The following is a 21967-nucleotide window of genomic DNA, read 5'->3' as shown; positions in this document are numbered from 1 at the left end:
GAAAATGGAAAGATATGGGAAGAAAACACAAACTTTTCCCTCTAAGCAAGAACTATTTATACTACAATTGATTCATCCACCCAAAAGAATAGATGGCACCACAGACACCATGCCTACATAAAATGTCAGCTCATCTTCAGCCTCACAATTACATGCATTCCATCAGAGATGAATAACCTATGCTTCAGAGTCAAAGTATTTACTGAATGAAAGAAAAACATATTTTAAATAATGAAACAGGAAAAAAAGAGACCAATAAATTTGACTAAATACCTGATTACACAGATGAACTTCAAAATCTAATGATTTAAAGTTCTCCCTTGGGTTTAGCTTCCCACAAGATACTATTAATACAACATACCAGAAAGTACATTTTCTTTGGGTTCATCATAAGCTTAAAAGTTCTTGAAAAGTATTATTCCAGGTTCCAGAGGATGTCAGTGACATGAAGCAAACCTTCAGATACAGAACCGCAGGGAGAAAGCTTTGCAGCTTCACAAATGCCTGTTAACGTCAGTTGTGGAGAAAACACTACTAGCCTGCATTACAGGACACTTCAGGCTTGTAGTCATACATTACATGTGTACATTTATGTATAAAAAATAATATTGATAGCCTTTTAAATCTTTAATAATGGGAGAAACACTTCCATTCCCATTGAAATAAAAATGTCCATTTCCATGGCTATCGGAAATGGGCCAACTCTTGTGAGTTTTGCTGCACAGCTCCATGTGGAAAGCTGGTGTTTCTGGTGTGACCCTTTGGCAGATCAGGCTGCTGGGCTCAATGCATATGGTTCTCTTTTAATTACTTTTTAATACTGTGTATTATGCTACCCAACAGAGCAATAGCATCCAGTATCAGAGAGGAGTCCTCAGCTTGTTCAATACATGTGTCAGGAAAGACAGAAGCTTCTGGCTGCCATCTCCCACTCCTGCTGTGACACCCTACCTGCAGTGTGATGCTCCTGTGGTGCACATGCTTCCCACAACCATGTTTGCAGAGAGAATGCCCATTTTCAGACAAACAAGCATTTAAATGCCATTGTCCTGCCTGTGCAGAGAGCTACAAAGCACCAGGAGAACTCTTTGTACAGTATTCTTGCAGTGAAATCTAATTTGCAGTGTAGTTGGCACCAAGGCTAAAGTTCAGGCAATGCACAGATTATTCCCTTATCGGGAAGGCTTCAGAGCCTGGGAGGAAAATTCACTTTGATCAATTGTGGCTCTCAGAAAGCTCACGTAAAACAGAAAAGACAGAAATACCTTCCCACTTTAAAAAAAATCTCTGCAGAAGAAAAATTTAGCTAATACAAGAGATTCAACTGTGATCTGTTTTGAATCTGTTAAGAACAGCAAGTATAAAAGCACATGCTTATATAAAAATTAGAGCTGTAACCATGTTTCTATCTCCAGTGTGGCATGCACAAGCATACTGCAGGCTGCTCAGTGTAATCAGCTTTAACACTCAGCTAATTCATACTGATCATCACCAGATCCAAGGAGCTGTCAATTTTCTGTGGTACTGGGCTAGCTTGAAGGCATTTGGTGCAGCTTCAGCTTCTAGACATAATAAAATTTTATATTAACAATGGCACGTTCTCCTTGATCTGAAAACCTCAAAGTTTGCATATAGAGATATGTATGCTAACAAATGATCAACAGGAATAAACTACTGATAAAGACCTTAGCTACTCCTTATCAGAAGGCAAATGACATTCCCCATTTTTGTGTAATTTTAATTTGACTCAACACATTGCCTCACATATTTTTCCTAGTCTCATGGTTTTACCACTCAGTGTGTACTTGATCAGTTTCATCCTGTCTTGTATGGCAAGACTAAATAGAAATGCTAAGATTACCACTTCATGTCTTCAGTCAGTCAGACTTCGCACCTTGCAACAAAAACCCAAGCTGCTTGTCTCAGAGAATGGCAAAGAAAAAAGTTTGCTGGAAATTATGATGGCATACCATTAGTTTAGTACTTTGAGGCAAGAGACTTGATAGCTCTTACAGGTAGTAATTACAAAAACCAGCGACAGAGCAAATGGAAATGGCCTCAAGCTGCACCCAGGGAGGTTCAGGCTGGACATCAGGAAGAATTTCTTCACTGAAACGTTTGTCAGGCACTGAAACTGGCTACCCAGGGAGGCGGTGGAGTTACCATCCCTGCAAGGGTTCAGGAAATGACTGGACTTGGCATTCAGTGCTATCATTTAGGTGACAAGGTGGTATTCAGTCAAAGGTGAGACTCAACCTTCATGATTTTATGACTTAATTACATGACACTACACTTTCCTTTCTTATTTTATGTGATGCATTTCTATCCAGAAAGCAACCCCAGTTTCAACATGCAGGAAAAAAACAGGAGTAAAAATGTAATCATATACTGATTAAACCAAACCATCACTGCATTAAGGCACTTTATTCACTGTTAACCCTCTTTGAAAAAGCAACCTATTTATATGTGTGATTCCATCTCATTTGGTAAGCATAGTTTTTTTAAAAGAGCCTATCAACATTTTTAATTTTAGGCAGAAGAAAGAATTCATACTGTAAGATCCAAAGTGTGACAATAACAACTTGCAGCTGTTTATTCACCAGCATCTCTAAGTGCTGGCCTGATTCTGGGAACAGATCCTATGTATAAACCCTTGCTATTTCATTGAGGCCTGTGGCTGTAATAGAACCTGAGTATGCTTATTAAAAACAGCTGCTGCAACAGAAATGGAGAATCAGTGTATATTACCATTTTAAAAACCACAAATTGAATCAAAGAAGTCAGGAGAGACAAGCTTAAAGAGAAAAGTCCTTAAACAAAACTGAAAGATCAATCGCTGATCTTAATCTACTATACACAATCACTTAATTCAGCTGTTATGAAACATAAATAAAAATAATTCATAATGAGGAAGAAATATATGTGGTGTACTCTGTTGCATTTATTTTTGCTATATTAGAAATGTGAAGAAGGCCAGCAGTAGAAATACACAAAAACATTTAGAGAATGTCTCTGACTCCAAGTTGATAATTGCCAAAATAATGTATGTAAAGTGTATTTTGATTTCATTTACATAATAATGGTCACTAAACAATAGGAAATCAAACAGCCATTCAAGCTTTTTAAACTGTTATTCATGTTAAATTTTATTTGCTTTTCTTGGCTATTATTTATTACATTTTTTCAGTTTCCTACTAATGTAACCCAATTCCCTAGGAGCTGCAACCTGGCTCCTTATACACTAAGGAGGTGTAGCTATGACTAGCAACAAAAGCAAAAGATAGAATGAAGATTATTATTCCTTTGTGTTGCAAGTTGGGTACAAGGTGTGAACAAAGGGATTCCTGGATCAGAGTGAAGGTGGACTGTACCCTCCACCATTTTCAGAGGAGAACCCACTGTTACAAGAAAAGTGTCACTGGTGCATGCTGAAAACATGAACTCTGGGAACTCTTCCTGCAAAAGTCTTTTATTGGCTGATCTGTTTCTTTTACAGCCATGCAAGTGCCCACTGTGTGGGAGTTAATCATATTAGTTATCTGGTAAAACAACCTGATTCATTTTGTCTTTCAGTGCTATTAACTACCCTACTATATATGATTCACTGGAGAATTAACGAATTTAATCCCTCTGTTCAAATACAAAATCAAACAAGAATAATCCTCTGGTTTATAACTTTTAAAGAGATAACTTAAAGCCTTAATGAAGCTTAGAGTACATTAGGAAGGCACCCACTGAAACTATTTAGCTAATGGTAACTAGACACTACCATTAGAAAACCTAATTAATTGGGATTTAAAATTAACTCTGATTTGCAATGGACCATAAAACATCCATACCAAAATTTTATCTATTTATTTGATGGTTTGCAAAAGATCAAATTTAAAAAAGAGTATCAATAAATTATCCCTTGTTATTTCAACACTGTTCTCAGTATTTGCAACTGCAGTTTAAAAACAAAATTTAAAATAATTGGCAGGCCTCAAACCTCATCCTAGATTGCATTTATCTTAGCCTTTTAACATGCAAATAGTAGCTAGAATAGAGAAAAAAAACCCAGAAGTATACAAAAGGTTTACAGAATGCATACAAAAACAGATTTATATGATATACCTATCACTATCACTTTTTGCACTATATCATACAGTCTCATACAATAAATTGCAAATAAGGCCCTGCTAAAGGAAGCACCTCATTTCCGCTGTTACAAGGACCCTTAATTTCAACAGGAAAAAGAGTCAACAAGATTTTACTGGAATAAATGAGACCAAGTACCAAAGAGGAATTAATTCTTTCAAAATTTCATGTTCTATAAATAAGGAGAAAATTTCAAATTAATAAATAAAAATCATAATAAGTTTAAAAAGCAAAAGCAGGAAACTGGCTCAGAAGTTGCTAGCTTAAAATACTCAAGCTGGCAAACAAACAAAGCAATGAGACACGTCACAGGAACTGCTCAAAACTGCTGCTCCCAGTCTATGTTGCAGCATTGCTATTCTTTCACAGCACAAAATTTTCAGGGTTTTAGCCAACAGGGCAGAAAAACCAAATATTTTACAGAAAATGAGTTATATTTATATCAAAATCAAGTAAGGCCTTGTTTTAGAGAGATATTTTTTATGAGTCATTTCTAAAAGCATTTGATAAATTCCCTGATGTCCCAATGTAAGAGATATAGTGCAAGCCAGTTTCAATTAAAGTGAAGAATGTAAATTTTTAAAATGTATTATGAAAGACTTTCTTCCTCTCCCCATGGACCCAAAAAGAATACCAAATAAATATTCTGCATTTGAAATAAATGACTAGTGACAAAATAACCTTTGAAAGCACAAGTATGCTCATGTTTCCTTTCTGAATTTATGGTCAGAAGCAATCCAGAGATTGACACATCAAGGCAAGGTGCTGCTCCTATGGCACATTCCCTGATGACCACCCAGCAATACCAGGAACCACTCTGGCTCATCTGGGTGAGCAGTGACTTCCCTGAACAAACTCACTCCACAACAGCACAGCTCCCAGGGGGCATCAGACTAGATATGATCCTTTATTGGGAGTCAAGAAAATCTGTTCCTGAGCCTTTTGCAAGGGAATTGCCAAACCCAGAGCACAACAGAAGAAAGTGCAAATGAAAATAAAATCCCAAGCAAACAAACAAAACTCAAACCCCACAACCCTGGGTAGAAAAATGTATAAATTATTATTATGCTTGAGACAAATTACCTTTTTTTTTCACTCCCAGTGTAGATGTGTCATCAGTGCCTTTGGGCAACCCCCATGAAGGCCCTAACCAGGCTGCAGAAGCAGTAGTCAAGGACCCCTGCTGAATCTGAGTATAAGCATGATTTCAGAATTCCTATCCTGTTCCTCACTTCATATCTTACTTTTCCTTTATATATCTATATAACAAAAGAAAAAATACTTGGCAATAACACTATAGTATTAGTAGAATATTAATAAGGCCATCCAGAGCTGTCCTCTGCAAAGTAAGGATGACAAACTGGCTGGATTTCCATCGCCTTACATCTTCCACAATAAACCTCTTTGTTTTTTTAAAAAAAAAATTAGGTGAAAAAAGTTATAAACAGAACTTTTTACACAAAATATATCAAGTAAACTGTATCTAGCTTGTGGACTGGGCTTCTGATCCTTGGGTCTGCCAGTAATTTAATTCATAACAAACAGAAATATGTGAACATTTATCAATTGATCCTTTGTTGTCTTACTTCAGCAATAAAGAACTCACCAGAAATATCCTTTCAAGTTGATCCTGAATGTCTTTCATTCCTGGAAAAGCAGCGACCCCTTGAATCATTTCTACAAAGATACAACCCACTCCCCTACAGAAGGAAAAAAAATAAGGCAAGGTTAGGAAGATTTCTTATAGACCAGAAAGCCAACAACAATACTTCTGTATCCTTTACCAGCATTTAAATACTATTTTTTGATGCCAGATGGAAGGACAGGCATGTGCATTTGCTAAAATCAGTGCATACAAATGAACACTTCTCAGGTGTTTGAAGAAAGGTGTAGAGGTAGCAGGAATATGGCTGGTGGGTGTTGAGAGCAGTAAAGGCACAGATGCTGATTTCTGTGTTAGTGTTTCCCAAGCAGAATAGTCATGCTCCCAAAGAAACCCTGGAGATGTGGGAAAGGCAGTGAGAGAGCACCCTTGGGAGAAGCTGAATGGGGACAGACCAACAACATGGAAGCCCACTTAGCACAGGAGGAGAATCTGGGAAAAGGTGAGTAAAAAGGAAAAAGGCCCAGAGCCACTGAACTTAGCTACTGCCAAAATGCTGCTAACTTGGGGATGTATGTACTTGCTTGGACTTTCTTCTCCTCTCTTCCACCATAAATAATAGAATCTCAAAGCCCTTAGCTGCGGAACCCATTCCCAGAAGCTCTGGCTGAGAGGTCCTGCAATGGGCTGAGAAGCCATGGGCTCCCTCCTCTCCCCACAATAACCACCTCCTTTACAGCTCCCTGTCCTTGGTTTCCCACACAACATCCTTCACATGAGCTCCCTCATGCCACTGAGTTAAGCCAGTGGTAGAAGTACTGGGAAATCAGATCGTAAAAATAACTGAGGCACACTAACTACAGCACAAAGAGTGCTGTCTTCTCAAAGCATTCTCAAAGGTTGAAGAAAGCTTCTGTCACTCTACCTCAGATTCCAGATAACCTGTAAACTTCCTGCAATCTCAAAAGGAAAGCAAATTACAAACTTGCACTTGTATCTTTTCTGGATGAAAACAGCTCAAGAGTTGCTTGTTCCCTCAGCAAAAATAATGTGAAGAGAAAATATCCCTCTTGGCTATCAATAGGACGCAAAATTTGATGATATACTTCAACTTCTTCAATTACATTTTTCTGCATACATTTTTCTACAACTTTCATATGCAAACACCCACGTATGCTGTACAACCACGTCTATGTAAGCAACCACATAAAAACACTCTTCACTCAAAGTAATAACATGTTTAAATCCCCAAAACATATATCAAAATGAACTAAGAATTTGCAACATTAACTACAGCACCAACTCCCCCTAAAAATGAGAGTTTTGTTTCTGTGTCAGAAAAATCCCAGCAATAACCTCTAATTTAGCTTTGTTTTTAGAAGTAAATTATTTGGAATGTAGTAATTACATACCTTTTCATTGCTTATGCATCATGATGATGCATTCAGAAAGCAGCATTTAATTTTAGGATTTGTGTGCATATAGTGGTGAGGAAGTGGTTCTAGAATAAAACAACCTAATGAAAACAGGTTGCATATTTTCATTAAGGCTGGAGCTGAGTACTTATAGATACCACTTAACCAAAAGTATCAGTAAATAACCTGTGTTTTACTAATTTCTTAGGCTTTGACAAATGCCCAATAATGAAACAATTTTACGTTCCAGGACAATGAGGACTGATAGCCTAATTTTTGAAGAAGAAAATTAAATACACACCACCATTTTGTAATTCTACAACCCAGAGCATAGATATATTAAGTAAAGCTTCTCATTGGCATAGAAAACTGGAAGAAAACTTTGAAAAGCACAGTTGCAGTCAAATTTTAGAACAGATCAGGTGTTTATAAAAGAGAGGTTAAAATTTATGTTCCATATGCTTCTGCTGGTTACCAAATGAACTGAATTGATTAAACTGCCATTCATCATTTAGTCTGGTTAGTGCTTCATTAGGCACAGATAGGCACAATATATCTCAGTCAAATACTAATAAACAGTACCAGCATCTCAGGCAAGGAGAAGTTCAAGATTTTAGGCAGGAGCCATTTATTCAAGATGAGCAATAAAACAATTGAACTCAGACTAAAGAAAAGAGGAAGACAGTTCTTTTCTTGCAACCAGAAAACAGGTATTTGATTAAACCAGCATATCACTTGAGAGCATATACAAATCAGCAGAGAATCTTCATCCAGCTGTTTGAACAGAAATGCAGTAAGGGGAGCAGGAAGATTTTGCCAAATTTTGTATTGTTTCACTTTATTTATAAATTTGTCCACTTTTAGTGGTTCTGACACAAGTATAAGCAAAAAAAAAAAAAATCAAATAAGAGCAGCAAACAAAACTGAAGAAAAATTTCCTGCTTGGAAAGAACAATCCTATTAAATGTCTTGGATTCTTGTGTAGCCTACAATTCCATTTAGTCACAAGCTGAAATAAAAGAGTACTGGAGTTAAACAAGCACCTAATACAAAAATCAAAAGAGCATTATAATCATTGGGGAAAGAAACAAAAGCAACCTTCAAGATTTGAGCTGGAAGACTACGGTTCCCTTCAGCCCAGTTGAAAATTAAGCTTATGATTGGTTTCAAAGGTTATGGTGTTCAACACATTGAGAAGTTTAATAAATACTATAAAAAGGGGAAATAGTAATACAGAAGTACGACACTGAACTAGGAAATGGATAGGAAAGACCCAGAAAACTGTAACAGTACATAAAGGCTTGAAGACAGCTGGAAGGTATTTTAGATACCTTCTAAATAGTGGCATAGTGGTACTGGTGAATTTTAGGATCACAGAAAGTAGAAACTTGAGTCTGTAATAGTATCCCTGCATTACAAATTGTAAGCACACACATTGCAGATGAGAAAGGAAAGGCTCTACAAGGCCTTGAAATTTTGTCTTGTTTTTGTAGACCTCACAAACTTTTAAACAGTTTAGAGATGTTTTTGAACAAAGAAAAACCACTATCATGTCAGAAGAACTGAGTTTTGAGGAAAAATTAAGAAAATTATGCCTTTCCTGGCTACAAGAAAACCCAAGGGACAAGGGATAATGTGATGACTCTGTATTTAAAATTATGCAAAATGAAGGACGAGGAAGAACTGATTAGGATTTTGATGGTTCCCAGAATGGTAAGGAGATCCAAAACAGTGTAACTAGAAATAGCAGAATGCCCTTAGGAAACAGAAATCTTAGGGTGAGTGTTAGGGAAATAAAATTAATAATTGTACTATACCCCAGCTTCCCAATGGACTTGAAGCACAGTTACAGTCATGTAAAACTAGACAAGCTGAAATACTTAGGAATATTCTTCAGGAAACAGACTTGCATTAAAAGTAGAATGGATAAGATGATCTCATACATCACTCCCAGCTCTAGTTTCTATGATGCAAACATTATTTCTTAAAATATGAAATAGAGGCTTTAAGGTGCATGCATCTCCAAGGGTATGTAATTCAGGTAAATTTGTGAACTTTTAGCATACAATGACATTTTCAGGAAGCACCTATAGATAATTTTTGACGAAAGAATACACCTTAACAAATTTTGGTGTAGTCAGTTCGGATTTTCCTACTCTCCTTATAGGATTTCTGATTTTGGATAAATAAGCCAAATGCTGCAATGTTGTTCAGAGATCTTTCCAATGCAATAGCATAGGATAAACATGCAAAGTAAAAGTGACAGCCATTTAATGCTGAAATGGGTGGTTTACTCTCCAATGACAAAAAGCATGACTAAACCTATTGATATATTGATGAGACCATACCACCTAATATTGTTCTTCTATTGTTCTGCTTAATTTCCTGGGACTCTGGCTGTCACTGTACAGCCTTATACAGAATAAGAGTTACTAGCACAGCTGAATGGCTTCTCTTGCATTTGAATTGACATAGTAAATGAGCCTGTAAAAATGAAGTTGAACGCCTCAGGAACCTCCTCTTTTGTTGTGGGTTTTTTTGTTTTGGTTTGGTTTTTTTGGGTTGTGGGTTTTTTTGTTTTGTTTTGTTTTGTTTTGTTTTTTTGGGGTTTTTTTTGGGGGGGGGGGGGGGGTGTGGTTTGTTTTTTTTTTTTTTTTCCCTGCACAGCTTTTATAATTCAGAAGGGTATTCCCTTAAAATTAACTTGCTTACTGGTGGATTGGTTTTATGTGTTTCGCTTAGGGACTCACACTCCTGTCTCTGTGTAACAAAGATCCTTATTGCTACAAGAATCTCCAGCCTATCTGTACTTGAATACTGTGAAACAAACCAAAAAAATCCCCATAACAGCTTTGCTAAGACATAATGGATAAAATATTATAAGGGATGGTTCCTTTAGTTAATATTATGACTTTTCTTGATGGAACCATAAAATAGAGTACAGACATTTTCCAGAATGAGGAGCTGTTTCCAAATCAAGTTTTAGTTTATACTTAAATCAAGTATATAGAAACCCTATATTCTTGCTATATATGTTTCAAAGTGCTGAATATTCTGCCTTGAACAGATCTACTTTGTAGCAGGCTCTGTGCTGATAATATTCATCATGGCCTTTGCCAGTGAAAACCTGTGCTGGGTGTTCACATAATATTTTTGTCTGGTCATTAAGCTTGTTTTCTGCGTGCAGGGTTTGACTTCAGAGGGGGAAGGCATTTTATGAAAGCCAAGTAATTTCTTTCAGCAATCCACCCTGGTGAGAATTATGAAATTCAAAGGAACAACAGAGTTTTCATTCAGGCTTCCCCAACTACACACTGTTTGTAATGTTAAATATATCAGAATTAAAAAGCAAACAGACAAACAAATAAAACCTCAAACAAAACCCCACAAAATCTACATGCACTACTTCAAAATCCTGCAGCTTTACTTTTTAATGGATTTGTCACCAAGATGTAATACTGGAGCACCTTCCAAAAATCCTAGTAATATATATGTTGTAAGGACAAACAGATTTTTATCTTGTCAGATTTATTCAGGGAAAAAAATGGTCATGTTCCTTTATTATCCTGCTTATAAATACAACAATGAAAACAAATTTTGGGGAAAAGGAATCTAAAACAAAGGACTTTTTTCTTCTTAGTTGACTTATTCAAATCTGATTTATTTCTACTGCAGCATACTGCTGGAATACCCACAAATGCTCAAGTTGGCTAGAATTTGTCTTTCATGACCACTACTGTTTGAAATATAAGAAATAACATCTAATGGATGAAACAGTCTGATAAAAATACACAGCAATAAGGCAAACAGCAGTTCTCACATGATAAGTAAAGAGTGAATCAAAATTTCCCTTTCATGATGACAAAAATACATTAAAAGTAGCGCAGGAAGTGTATGCAATGAATGAAAACTAATTTACTTGAGAGCATGATAGCTCAAGGTATTTCTTTACAGTCAGACTTGAAGTGATTCTAATTACAAGAGAATAGTGTGGTCATGTTCTTGCATGTGTCACTGAATACCTAGAAATAAAAGTTCCAGAATTATTTTTTTCTTTGTAGCAATACCCAGTTTCTATATTAAGAAATACTATATTCATGAAGGATTAAAATCTACATGGTCCCTTCTCGTGGGATTCTTTCTCTTGGACTCACTCATTCCGTAAAAGCAGAGTCAAAATAAACTCAAGAAAATACTCCTCAAACTTGAGCAACATTTTGCCAGGAGACACTTCCTTGTTGAACATGAACTTCCTGGTTTTCTTTTCTGCATCCAGATATTTTTATAATGTACTTTCCTTACACACATGAAATGTATTACTAGCAATGAAAACGTAACAGCGAATCTGATGTTGCAAATGGATAAAAGTAGTTTTCAGGTAGGAACTGAAATGCACTTCCCCTAACTACAGACCCAGACAGTTCCTCACTTCCTCACACACAACATTTTTATGAATCTGAGCCTATAGAATTCTCCAATCAAAAGCTAATTCAGCCAATAAAACTTGTGAAGAACTCACTGACAGCAAGAAAATTTAATTAACAATACATTTATAGTTACTGCAATATTACCTTAATAGCCTAATTCTACACATTAGCATTTCTTGGGAGTGGAAGTCATAAACCTGAAGAACATCAAGGGCAGAAGAGCTAATTTCTCCTATGCTGTTTCCTCTCCCAGGCCTCAAGGAGAATTTCTTCAGGGCATACTGGGACTACTGCTCTCACATTTCTCTCACTGCAAATCGTTTACAGGAGAAACAGGGCAAAGATGCCTTTGCAATGTCCCCCGTGTAAAAACCATAATTTGTGCATTTGTGTCTAAGGCAAAATCCATTTTTATGTAATGAATGTCTTAATTACACTTGCAGGTCTTCATTGGTCAAATATTCATGAAAGTATGCATGGCATTACAGTGAGCACACAAATCCACACTCATGGAAGGCTATGTGTGAAAAGTAGTGTGTTCCCACATACCATTTATTTTTCTAATAATAGGATAGAGAAATTCCATATGAACAGGTTTCCCTAAATTAAGTTCAGATTTGAAACCATGTATAACAACCCAGATATAACAAAGTTAAATAAGAGTGATTTAAGAGCAATTTTGTAACATTTTACTGGCCTAGTTTTAATTTATTTCTTCCTCAGTACAAAACACAGATGATGCTAGTTAATAAAAGTGAATTCAAAATATATCCTGGCCCTTAACTGCTTAGGTTACCTGTACTGTGACTAAGAGCATTCTTTTTTTATAAACAAAACAACAGAATATGCAAAGAAAATTGCCAGCTGTTAGTAAACACAGTTTAAAGCCAGCTGCACTTCAAAATAAAATATCCCTAGTGACTTCTTGATGTAAGCAACCCAGATGTAGCAGCAGCACATGCATTATCAGAATCAAATGGATTTAATAGCCTGTTTAAATTGCTTCATTTACTAATATTATCCTTTTCCTGTAAGGAACAAATAGAATAGGTTAATTTAGGGATTTTTCCCCTATGTTTCTGTGTTACTTATATATGGGTTTTAGTAATCCATAAAACCTTTATGTGTTGAAGCCTATTTTCCTTGCATTGACTTTCAAAGGACTGTAAAATTCAAGGATTAGGACAAGTTACACCAGAGGCAATGCAAAACCATTTTCCTAGCTGCTAGTAAGTCCTCATCAAGAGAGAGAGAGAAAAAAAAGCTATATCAAAGGTTATCACAACTCTTTGATGCAGTTGTGGGTAGTATAATACATTCACATAATGCTGCTGTATCAAGTGCTGTCAGCAGTAAATCACAAAGCCCGACACACTGATTTCCATCACCAGCCTGACACCCCTATTGCATGTACATCTTCATTAATATTATTTTATTGCCAGTGGCTATTTAAAAAAGAATGCAGGAGAATGTAACACTGCATGTGGATCATTAGGTTTTAGTTACTATTCTAATTCTCTACACCAGCAAATGAAGTGTAAAAATAGCCTGCAGCCTCTGCCACCTGCTTCCCAGCCACTGCCCAGTGGTTAATACTTGGACTCTTTTTTCATGCAGCTGGTCTTCTACTCTGTGGGAGCCTCACTTTCTGTTCCTGGGGAACCACCATGAAATGTCATTTATCATGGCTATAGAAAAAGCCCTGTGACTTTTAATTTTTTTTTCTTTTCTCTAAATAGAGGAAACAGCTGTGCTCTCTACCTTAACATTATTTAAATATTTAGTGAAGTGGCTGCCTAGTTTTGTCATCATGTAGATCATCAATAACGACACAGGAGAGCACACACTATCCTGCCATAAGGACATAATGCCAGTAATTGCATAAAAATGCTAATGCTACAAACACACTTTTGATAACAAATTACCAAATTATCTTGGAATCTGATGGTAGACAGGTTTCTCCGTGTCTCCCTTCCTCCCACTCTGGGAAGCCACTAAATGGCTTTAATGTAATTATGGCTCAGCTCTGTACAACCATTGTGTAAGCAGAGCCCCAAGGCCGCCTATGCTCCAGCAGAGCTCCCTGTCAGATGTGCCAAGTGAGCTCAAAGTGACCTCAGCATGCAGCTACACCTCTCACAATCAAACTGCAACTGCTGTCTCAGACAACCCAGCTAAGCACAGAAGGAAAAACCCAAAGCTCTTCTGTCACACACAGTACACATTTGCTCTCATGTGATTTCTGATGTGGCAGAGGCTGAGCCCCTGCACAAATTGCTGCCATGTCAAAGGAACTGTATTACTCGGTCCCTTTTTCCTAAGCCCTTCACAGTTCCTCAGTTTGTACAGCACAGAAAAAATATTGCAAGGGCTAAAAATTGAGTACAAGAGGAATATGACATTGTTTTTCGTTTGAAACAGAACACACCGCCTCTGACCCTCAAGCACCTGGATTTTTTTTAGGCCATTATAAAATGGAGTGTGCAAAAGAACATCATTTTTTGATATCATTGAAGATGTAACTATTGTTTTCTTTCCCAATACTCGAGTCATTTTTTGTCAGAAAACAAAATAATGACCTTAATTGCTCAAGCAGCATTTAAAGTCCTTCCTTGATCTTCTCTGTTGCCCATGTATTTGAATATAAACATATGATTATGAAGGATATGCTCGGTCTGGATGTATATTAACTTTTAAATGCTTTTAAATAGCTACATGACTTAATCTTTATTATAGGAGCACCACATATTTTGATTGGACCTTCTAATAGTTCTTTTACTAAAATCATCATGGAGGGAATGTTAAAATATCTTTTTTTGACAAGCTATTGAACTTCGGAGAGAACCATTTTTATTTGCTGAAAATTTTTCAGCAACAATAAAAATATTTTAAATTCCTTATTTCAGTTTCACAGTGCACTGTTTTTTAAATTCAGAAAAGTTAGAAAAATTAATTTCCAATGTTGCTTTTAACTAAAAAAAAAGCCTTTTAAAGTGCTTTTTGAGCAGTTTGCATATTAAAGCATTAAAAATTTTCTATAGCTGCTTCCATATATTCTCTGTAAATTACAAGTTGACTCACGTATGTGCAGACATACATGAATATGTGTGACTCAAGAAATGAACAAATGTAGAAGGAACTATGAGAAGATGAGCAGAAAGGACAATTTATCTCTCCCAGCTACTTCCATCCTCTGAGTCAGTTTTCTTGCTTCACCCCCAGCAAGATAAGCTTCTTGCTGAGGGTGTCCGAGGTATTACTTGGAAAAGAGGTAATTGTAAAACATCAGGAGTGCAGAGATTGTGTGCAAGCTCTGAAGACACCAGGATGAACCTGATATTTAGGAAAACAGGACAGTTTCAGGACAGATGAGAAACTGATATGCAGAAGGAAATTATTTTAGACCTGTGAAGTGGAGAATGGTCTGAGGAAAACCAGACAATTAATACAGAAGATGCTGCCTTTGCCTCTCTGGCTCATTTGTAATACCATAGTGTTCACATCTGGAGTTTTCTCACTGTCCCTTTCTTACCTCCTGGTTCACCTTCCCTTAGAGCTCAAGGAACTGCAGCAGCCAGGGCCCAGATACAGTAATTACTCACTTCAGTATTAGATATTCTAGTATTTATATTCTGCAACCCTTTCACACAAAACAATCCTGTGATTTCTAAATCACACATCCATGAGTTAAGATTTTCAGGAAAACTTAAGATTTCACCCCATAATCTCTGATTTCAGATACAGGACTAAACACAACCTCATGTTTAGTTCTCTTCCCCAGCAAAAAAAATTTTTTTTGCTAGGTCTTCAGTTCCAGCATAAAACTGCAAGATTACCTTAAAAATATTATTCACACATCATATGAAAACATAAGGTGCTTTTAACTTTATCTTACAGTTACCTCTAGATTTTAATACAATCATAATTCTAGCTTTTGCTTGCCTGTATTAAAGAAAGATATTTCAGTGAGATGCAAAAAAAATTACTGCATTTTTCTCAGAAAATTCCTCATTATGAGTTTTTCTTGAATGAGTTACAAAGGTTTAAAAAGTCAAATGTGCATTAAAAAAACCAAAACAAAACCAACCAACCAACCAACCAAAATTAACTCAAAGCAAACAACCAACCAACCAAAGCAAACCCCAAACATACTCCAGAGCATCTTCCCTTCTTAATCATGAAGAGGATTTTTTTTTTTCCTGCATTTCAGATTTGTACAGATTACAGAGATCCTGTCATGTCAAAATCTACAGAATAAACTAAGAAACTTCAGCTTGGCTTTTAACAGTCAAAACCCCAAATACCTTCCTTTTACCTTGTTCAACACAGGACTAAATGATGTCATCAAAAATGAGCAAGGTGATATATATTGTACGAATCAAACTATTCTTCTAAACCTGCAAGTCTAAATAAAATCCGTAAGTTTGAAAGAAAATGATTCAATGGTATTTACTGCTACCAAATACAGTAAATTAAGAACTGAGGGTTTATGCTCACAACCAGAGAATTCTGGTTTTCCTCTTGCTACAAGTCGGCATGGTGAAAGCCTATCTTTTGCAAAACAAGTGTAAAATCATATGAAAGTACCACACTAAGACTACAAAAGTTAGACTAGAGTCTCTTGCAAAGCATCCGTGGGTGCTGTGTCAACACCTGGTGGCAGCTGCCAGCCGGTGGGGTGGCAGGAGGGGAATCCTTTAGGGAGATACTGCATGAACCACACAAATCACTACACATGTTTTTTAACCTGCGCTCTCTGCTTTTTCCCCTCACCCGAGATTTAGGTGGTTTAACGTCCTTGGCCCTTTAAAAGCCCCGAGTCATGTCGGTATAAAAAAGCACAGTCCTCAAGGTTTGTTTTCAGGTTTCTCGTGTTGTTTATTATTTGGTATCTCAAAATTTTCTCTGCTCCCAGCCTAGGTCCGGACAGCAGCTGGGACATGAGGCGACTGCCCCCTGATGGGACGTTCCCTAACATTTATACAGATAACTACGTGTTGGTTATTTACTATTTTGTGCCAATGCCCAGTGCCCACACTAAAAGGGTCATTTCTACTTTGATCCAATCCACTCTAACTACTTTGTGCCATCACCACCCCAAAAGATGGAGGACGAGGAAGAAGGAGAAGTATATGAGGTACCACCCGAATTCCACCATCTTTCCCCATTTACCTCTATTCTATAAACTCTAAAACTACTGAATTCTGTATTGTCCACTGTACTAAACTACTGTTTTCACATCCCAGTGGTTTGTAATTCCTTTCTCAGTGTCAGAAGCCTCTCCCATGGATTAAAATCAAACCCGGTGTTTTCCTGGGCTCTGTGCCAAGGTCTCTGAGCCCCCTGGACCAGCTCCACACCCCCCTGTCCAGGGCTCAAATTCCCTTCCTCGAGTCCCAGGCCATCCAAGGGAATGTCCTGGACTCCAACACTGCACCAATGATCTCTCTACATATTTGGTTTACATGTCTAAAAAAACGGGAGCTAAAACACCTACATAAAGTCTTTCCATCTACATAAAGTCTTTCCATCTCTGCTTACCACATGTCAAGGCAGGTGGAATATTCTGTTGATCCCAGAAGGACATCTGGAGGCCTGTACCATAGAGTTACCACTTCATTGGAATACGTATGACTAGGAACTGATTTAGCTCTTGCGAGACCTGTAGGGTAAACACAAATAAATTAATGTAAACAAAGCAAAGAAATAGTTTGCTGTACCATTACAGTCTAAAAGGAGCATGGGCATGTATCATGTAATGTGACAGGCATGTTGCAAGAGTATTTCTCTACTAGAGCTGGACTATTTTACTTAATGGTAGCATCTATCATTAAGTACCTGGCTAAACAGAGCTGTGAATATTATGAAGGGATAATAAAATATGCTTTTCGTAATGACAACCCCAGGCCCTGGAGAGATGCAAAGACATACTGTGGTATACCTAAATAAAAGATAAATAAATGAAGATTTTAATTGCCATTAACTGCTCCTCCTGAGGCATGAATAGTCTTCCATTTCAGTGTTATTTAGAAAAAGAAAGTGAAAAGGAAACTCCCAAACAAATGATGCCATAGATGAGATTTGGCTTCCTAGGGAAGCCTAGAAAACCTTCAACAGCTTACACTGCAAAGCCCAGCCGGCTTATTCAAGTTTATGTTTGAAAGCTGCAGATACACTTACACATTACCATTCAAATAAATATTAATATTGCAGCAATACAGCAGAAAATGTTATGTGAAAAATTCCTCTCTCTCAAGAATTGTGTATTGGCAGTGCTCCAATTTTAGAAATAATTTCAATAAAATCTGTGGCCTAGTAAAGATATTATATTTACAATGATTGTCTTTTAAGCTTGTCAGTAATTAAAAAAAATTCACATGATACACAGTCTATGTAAAATAGAGATCATCATATGCTAAACCAATGAGTTTACAAGTATATTTCTCCTACAGAGGACTCTCTTCTCCAGAAAATGGAAAAAGATCTTCAGGGCTAAGGTGACTTTTCCTATAATGGGCCTGCAAATGCTTTTTCCAAATTATCTGATCCTAGCTACTGCCTTGAGAACATCCACTTCCTTGCTGGGAACACTGGACATACACAAGTAATGGAAATCAGGAGAACACAGTACTGGGTGCTTTTTTGTGTCTTCCTTCTTTCCTTTCAGAAAACAATTGGATTTACTATAACAAAAGGTCGTTTTACACTTCTCAGAAACAAAGAAACAAAGTCATACACTGAGACAGAAATAAGAAACATGAGAATTCGTGAAAGAGTGTAGAAAAGAGTCCTTTGCCCCTTTCTTCTTAACACACCAGAAAAGCTATTTATGAACATTTACTGTCCGTGAATGTATCTCCATAGCAATGATGGCCAATCTTGCAAGCAGATTGCATTATCAGCTGATTGTAGCAATTAGACCAGTGTAGGGGAATAATTTGAATTGTATGCCATGATCTCTTCTTTTAAAAACTAAATTTGAAACATGAACACCTATTTTTCAAATTTGCAGACCTTCATTTCTTTAAGGTTTGTGCACCTTAAAGAAATACTGTCCATCAGCTTGATGAACAATTTGGCTTACAAAGACAACCTAGGGTTGGCCAGGTAGAGCCCCAAGAGGCCAGAGGAGAGGTGACATCATGTGTTCCGCAGTGTCTCTGCCTCCAGATTAAGTTTCTCCCTTCTAGAAAACCAGAAACCACCAACAGCTCTAACTGGTAAGCAGTTAAGCAGTTCTTTATTCCTAGCACACAGAACCATTAACAAGCCTGAGTTTTTGTGCATCTATATTCCATGCGACTAAACTGAAATAGTATTCCCTGAATTTGTGGATATGGACCTATTAAGCAATATAAAAAATATTAAAGGATTTGAGAAGTCTGGATGGTAAATGATTCCATCCTTTTTGCTGCTCTGAGCCCTCTCTGTTAGTCTTGTCTGAGGAAGACTGAATTTATTTGCAAATTCTAAACTTCTACCAAGCTTTCCTAGGAGAAGAGGCATAACCAAGCAGGGGAAATGCTTCTTGAAGAAGCCACATCATATATTTTGGGGAAAACTGTTAAAAAACTTTGGAGTTTGTGGGATGGCAGACAAACTCAAATTTTCATGACACAAAGCCGTTGATCCACACATTTCAGAAATCTTCCTTGAAGAGAGAGATGAGTACCCTACTTGCCATACCAGAAATCACATTGCAAATAGTAACACCATAACCATGCTTGCCAACTGGCTTCTGCCACTTCACAAGGATGGAGCTTTGCAGGTGTTAATAGTCAGCACACCTTTCCTACTCTCCTGTGACTGTTCAACATGGAACCAGTCCTCCCTTCCTGCTGGGAATGCCACCCATGCTGTTTCCTCAACATACTGCTTCTAGATTTCCTCCACCTCTAATCCATTCCAGGTTAATGAAAATCCATCTCATTTCCAAAGAATGGCCCTTTTAGGCCAGTCCCAGCCTGTTGGACAACTACATGATTTTCTTTAATCCATTCTTCACTCCCAAGACACTATGAAAATTTTATTTGAGATTGGCTGCTGCATCTGGTTTCTCAGTTATAAGAGGATCATTAACGGAACTGAGAAACATTTAAACAAAATCTTAATTTGTAAAAGCAAGCTGTCTGTCACCAATACATTGGTGACAGACAGCATCAGGTTAAGAGGTATTCTAGTTTGAGTGAAACCATAACAAAATGAGCTTAACAGGCCACATGTTTGAAGTTGTGGCCAACTGGAAAGTAAATGGAAAAATGGAAAGCAGAAGTGAACAACCAAGGGAAATACTTATAAAAGCTAAAATTTGGAAGGAGAAAATTTGGCACAGTCTCACTGTTCAGTCAGTCACTCACTCCCCTTGTGCAGGACTGACAGCACCTGAATCAGACTAATGCCTCAGAGGAGCTGCTTTCTCACAGGGAGGAAGCAACCTTTGCATTTTCTGAATAATTCTCTGCTCTGCATAAAGAATGCATTTAGCAATAATGAACACTTTCACTCAAAATTAATACAAATGTGTCTTATCAAACACATATGAATATGTTTGATGAGATACAAAATATGAAAAAATATGAATAAAATACTCTAATCTTTCAGATATATTTACAATCTAAAAAGAATGCTATCAAAATACATATGTGAAACACCAAGATACTACATTTCTTGTTTTGATGGCCCAGAAGCAAATAGATGACAGTTACCAGGTTTTTTTCAGATATCCTTCTGCAAGAAAATTTGGTACATATTTTATACCCCTTTGCACATCCAAATATGCTTACTCATGCAAAATTTATTTAAGCACATCCTTCAACTGAAAGAAAACTGAAGGGTAGGATTAATTAGCACAGCATGTTCGATCGCTTTCTTTAAGGGTTCCCTGTCTGTTTCCATGGTTACACTACAGGAAGAATGACAATCTCATTTAAAAAAAAAAAAAGTATAAAAAAGCTCATAGGGGATCATCAAAACTTCAAACCTTAATGGCCCGTGTGCATAAAAGCCAGAAGGTAAGTGGTGGATCACCGGGTGAGCACAAAATATTTACATATTGCTGCCTGAGCACTTTTTTAGTCTGAGAAGGTGGAGGAAGGACCTCCTGACAAGCAGTGAATCCCCTCCAATTCCTGTGTCTTACAAAAGATAAAAGGTCAACACATGTCCTGCTGCTACAGCCCTATTTTGAGAGAAAGAATCCAAGGATAAGGCCCAGTTATTAAACTTAAGGTTGTGTCAGACCCACTGGAGAACTTCTGTGTAATTATGTGAAGGACAGACACCATTTAATGTTCTCCAGGCACTGACTTCTATGACCATTATTTACCCAAAATGACAGAAGAAACTGTTCTGATGCATTACTGCAAGGCTTGCACAACATCATCTAGCTGCTCTGGGGCACAAACCACAACTTAATTTTAACTCATTCATTAAACAACAGCTCAGGATACCCTGGAAAGCCCAGTACTTAAAATAGAGTGAATAATCTATGCCTATGTATATTTATGTCTTTAACGTAGAAAATCCCCTGCTGCCTCCTATTCTGAACTTTAAAAAACCCCTTTTTTAAGAAGAAGAAATCTTTTTGTTTGTAAAACATCATTTTCTCTGCTTAATCTGGCTGTATCTTAGAGGATGTATCCTCTGACACAGATAAATTACCTACAATAATCTGTATCCTAGTCCTAATACAGACATTAGCTTGTGATAGTGCTGTTCATTTATAAAAATTACTCACAATCAGAAAGAGACTAATTAGGATCTCAAACTAATATTCCCAAAATGCACTTGGGCAGTGACTACTCTCCCAGACTGGAGTGCAGGAGTCAGTTTTCAAGAGACAGAGAGGATTAAGTAAGACAAAAGGCATGTGTGCCTCTCAGCCTGTCTGGTTTTTCCAGCTGTTATCAGCTGTTGTAATAAAAGATTATTTTTCCCTAGAAGTTTTATCTCATATGTCTTCAGACAATCACTTACAGTAACACAGATGATAATTATTCTAGTCTGTGAATAGGACTCTACTATCAGTTGACAAACACAAGTTACAGAATGGGGAGACACAGAAATACTTTTCCTGCTACCAGAAAGAATGACTCTAGCACTTGTGAAAAGTGTTTGCCCTTTCCAATAAATCCAGCATCATCTTTTTCATTATAACCTCTCTCCTCTGCCCCCTGTGCCTCCCAAATAGAAAAAAAGGATATAAGAAAGAGCTCAGCAGCTCTTGGTTGCATATTGTAAGATCCCTTTGGTAAATTTGTTTGAAAGCTATCATAGCTATAAAGCTGTTTATTTCTTTGCTTTAAAATCCTTATAAATAATTTCTGATATGTTTTGAAAAAAGACACACTGATTTTGAATGTGTACCATGACTGAAAAATTTATTC

General features: G+C 37.0%; 1 protein-coding gene across 1 annotated transcript in view; it reads right to left on the bottom strand.

The window, feature by feature from the left end:
* CDK14 (cyclin dependent kinase 14) overlaps positions 1–21967 on the bottom strand; it is a 312752-nt gene that overhangs the window by 117397 nt on the left and 173388 nt on the right. The window contains exons 9-10 of the mRNA XM_066317133.1: positions 17124–17244; positions 5744–5837 (exon numbers count right to left, since the gene is read on the bottom strand). Of these exons, the coding sequence (XP_066173230.1) occupies positions 5744–5837; positions 17124–17244 (215 nt within the window). The remainder of the gene's footprint in view (positions 1–5743; positions 5838–17123; positions 17245–21967) is intronic.

Source organism: Sylvia atricapilla, chromosome 1, assembly GCF_009819655.1.
Source record: "Sylvia atricapilla isolate bSylAtr1 chromosome 1, bSylAtr1.pri, whole genome shotgun sequence".
NCBI classification, from domain to species: Eukaryota; Metazoa; Chordata; class Aves; order Passeriformes; family Sylviidae; genus Sylvia; species Sylvia atricapilla.
The sequence above is the reverse complement of the archived record's forward strand: the minus strand, read 5'-3'. Positions and strand labels throughout refer to the sequence as shown.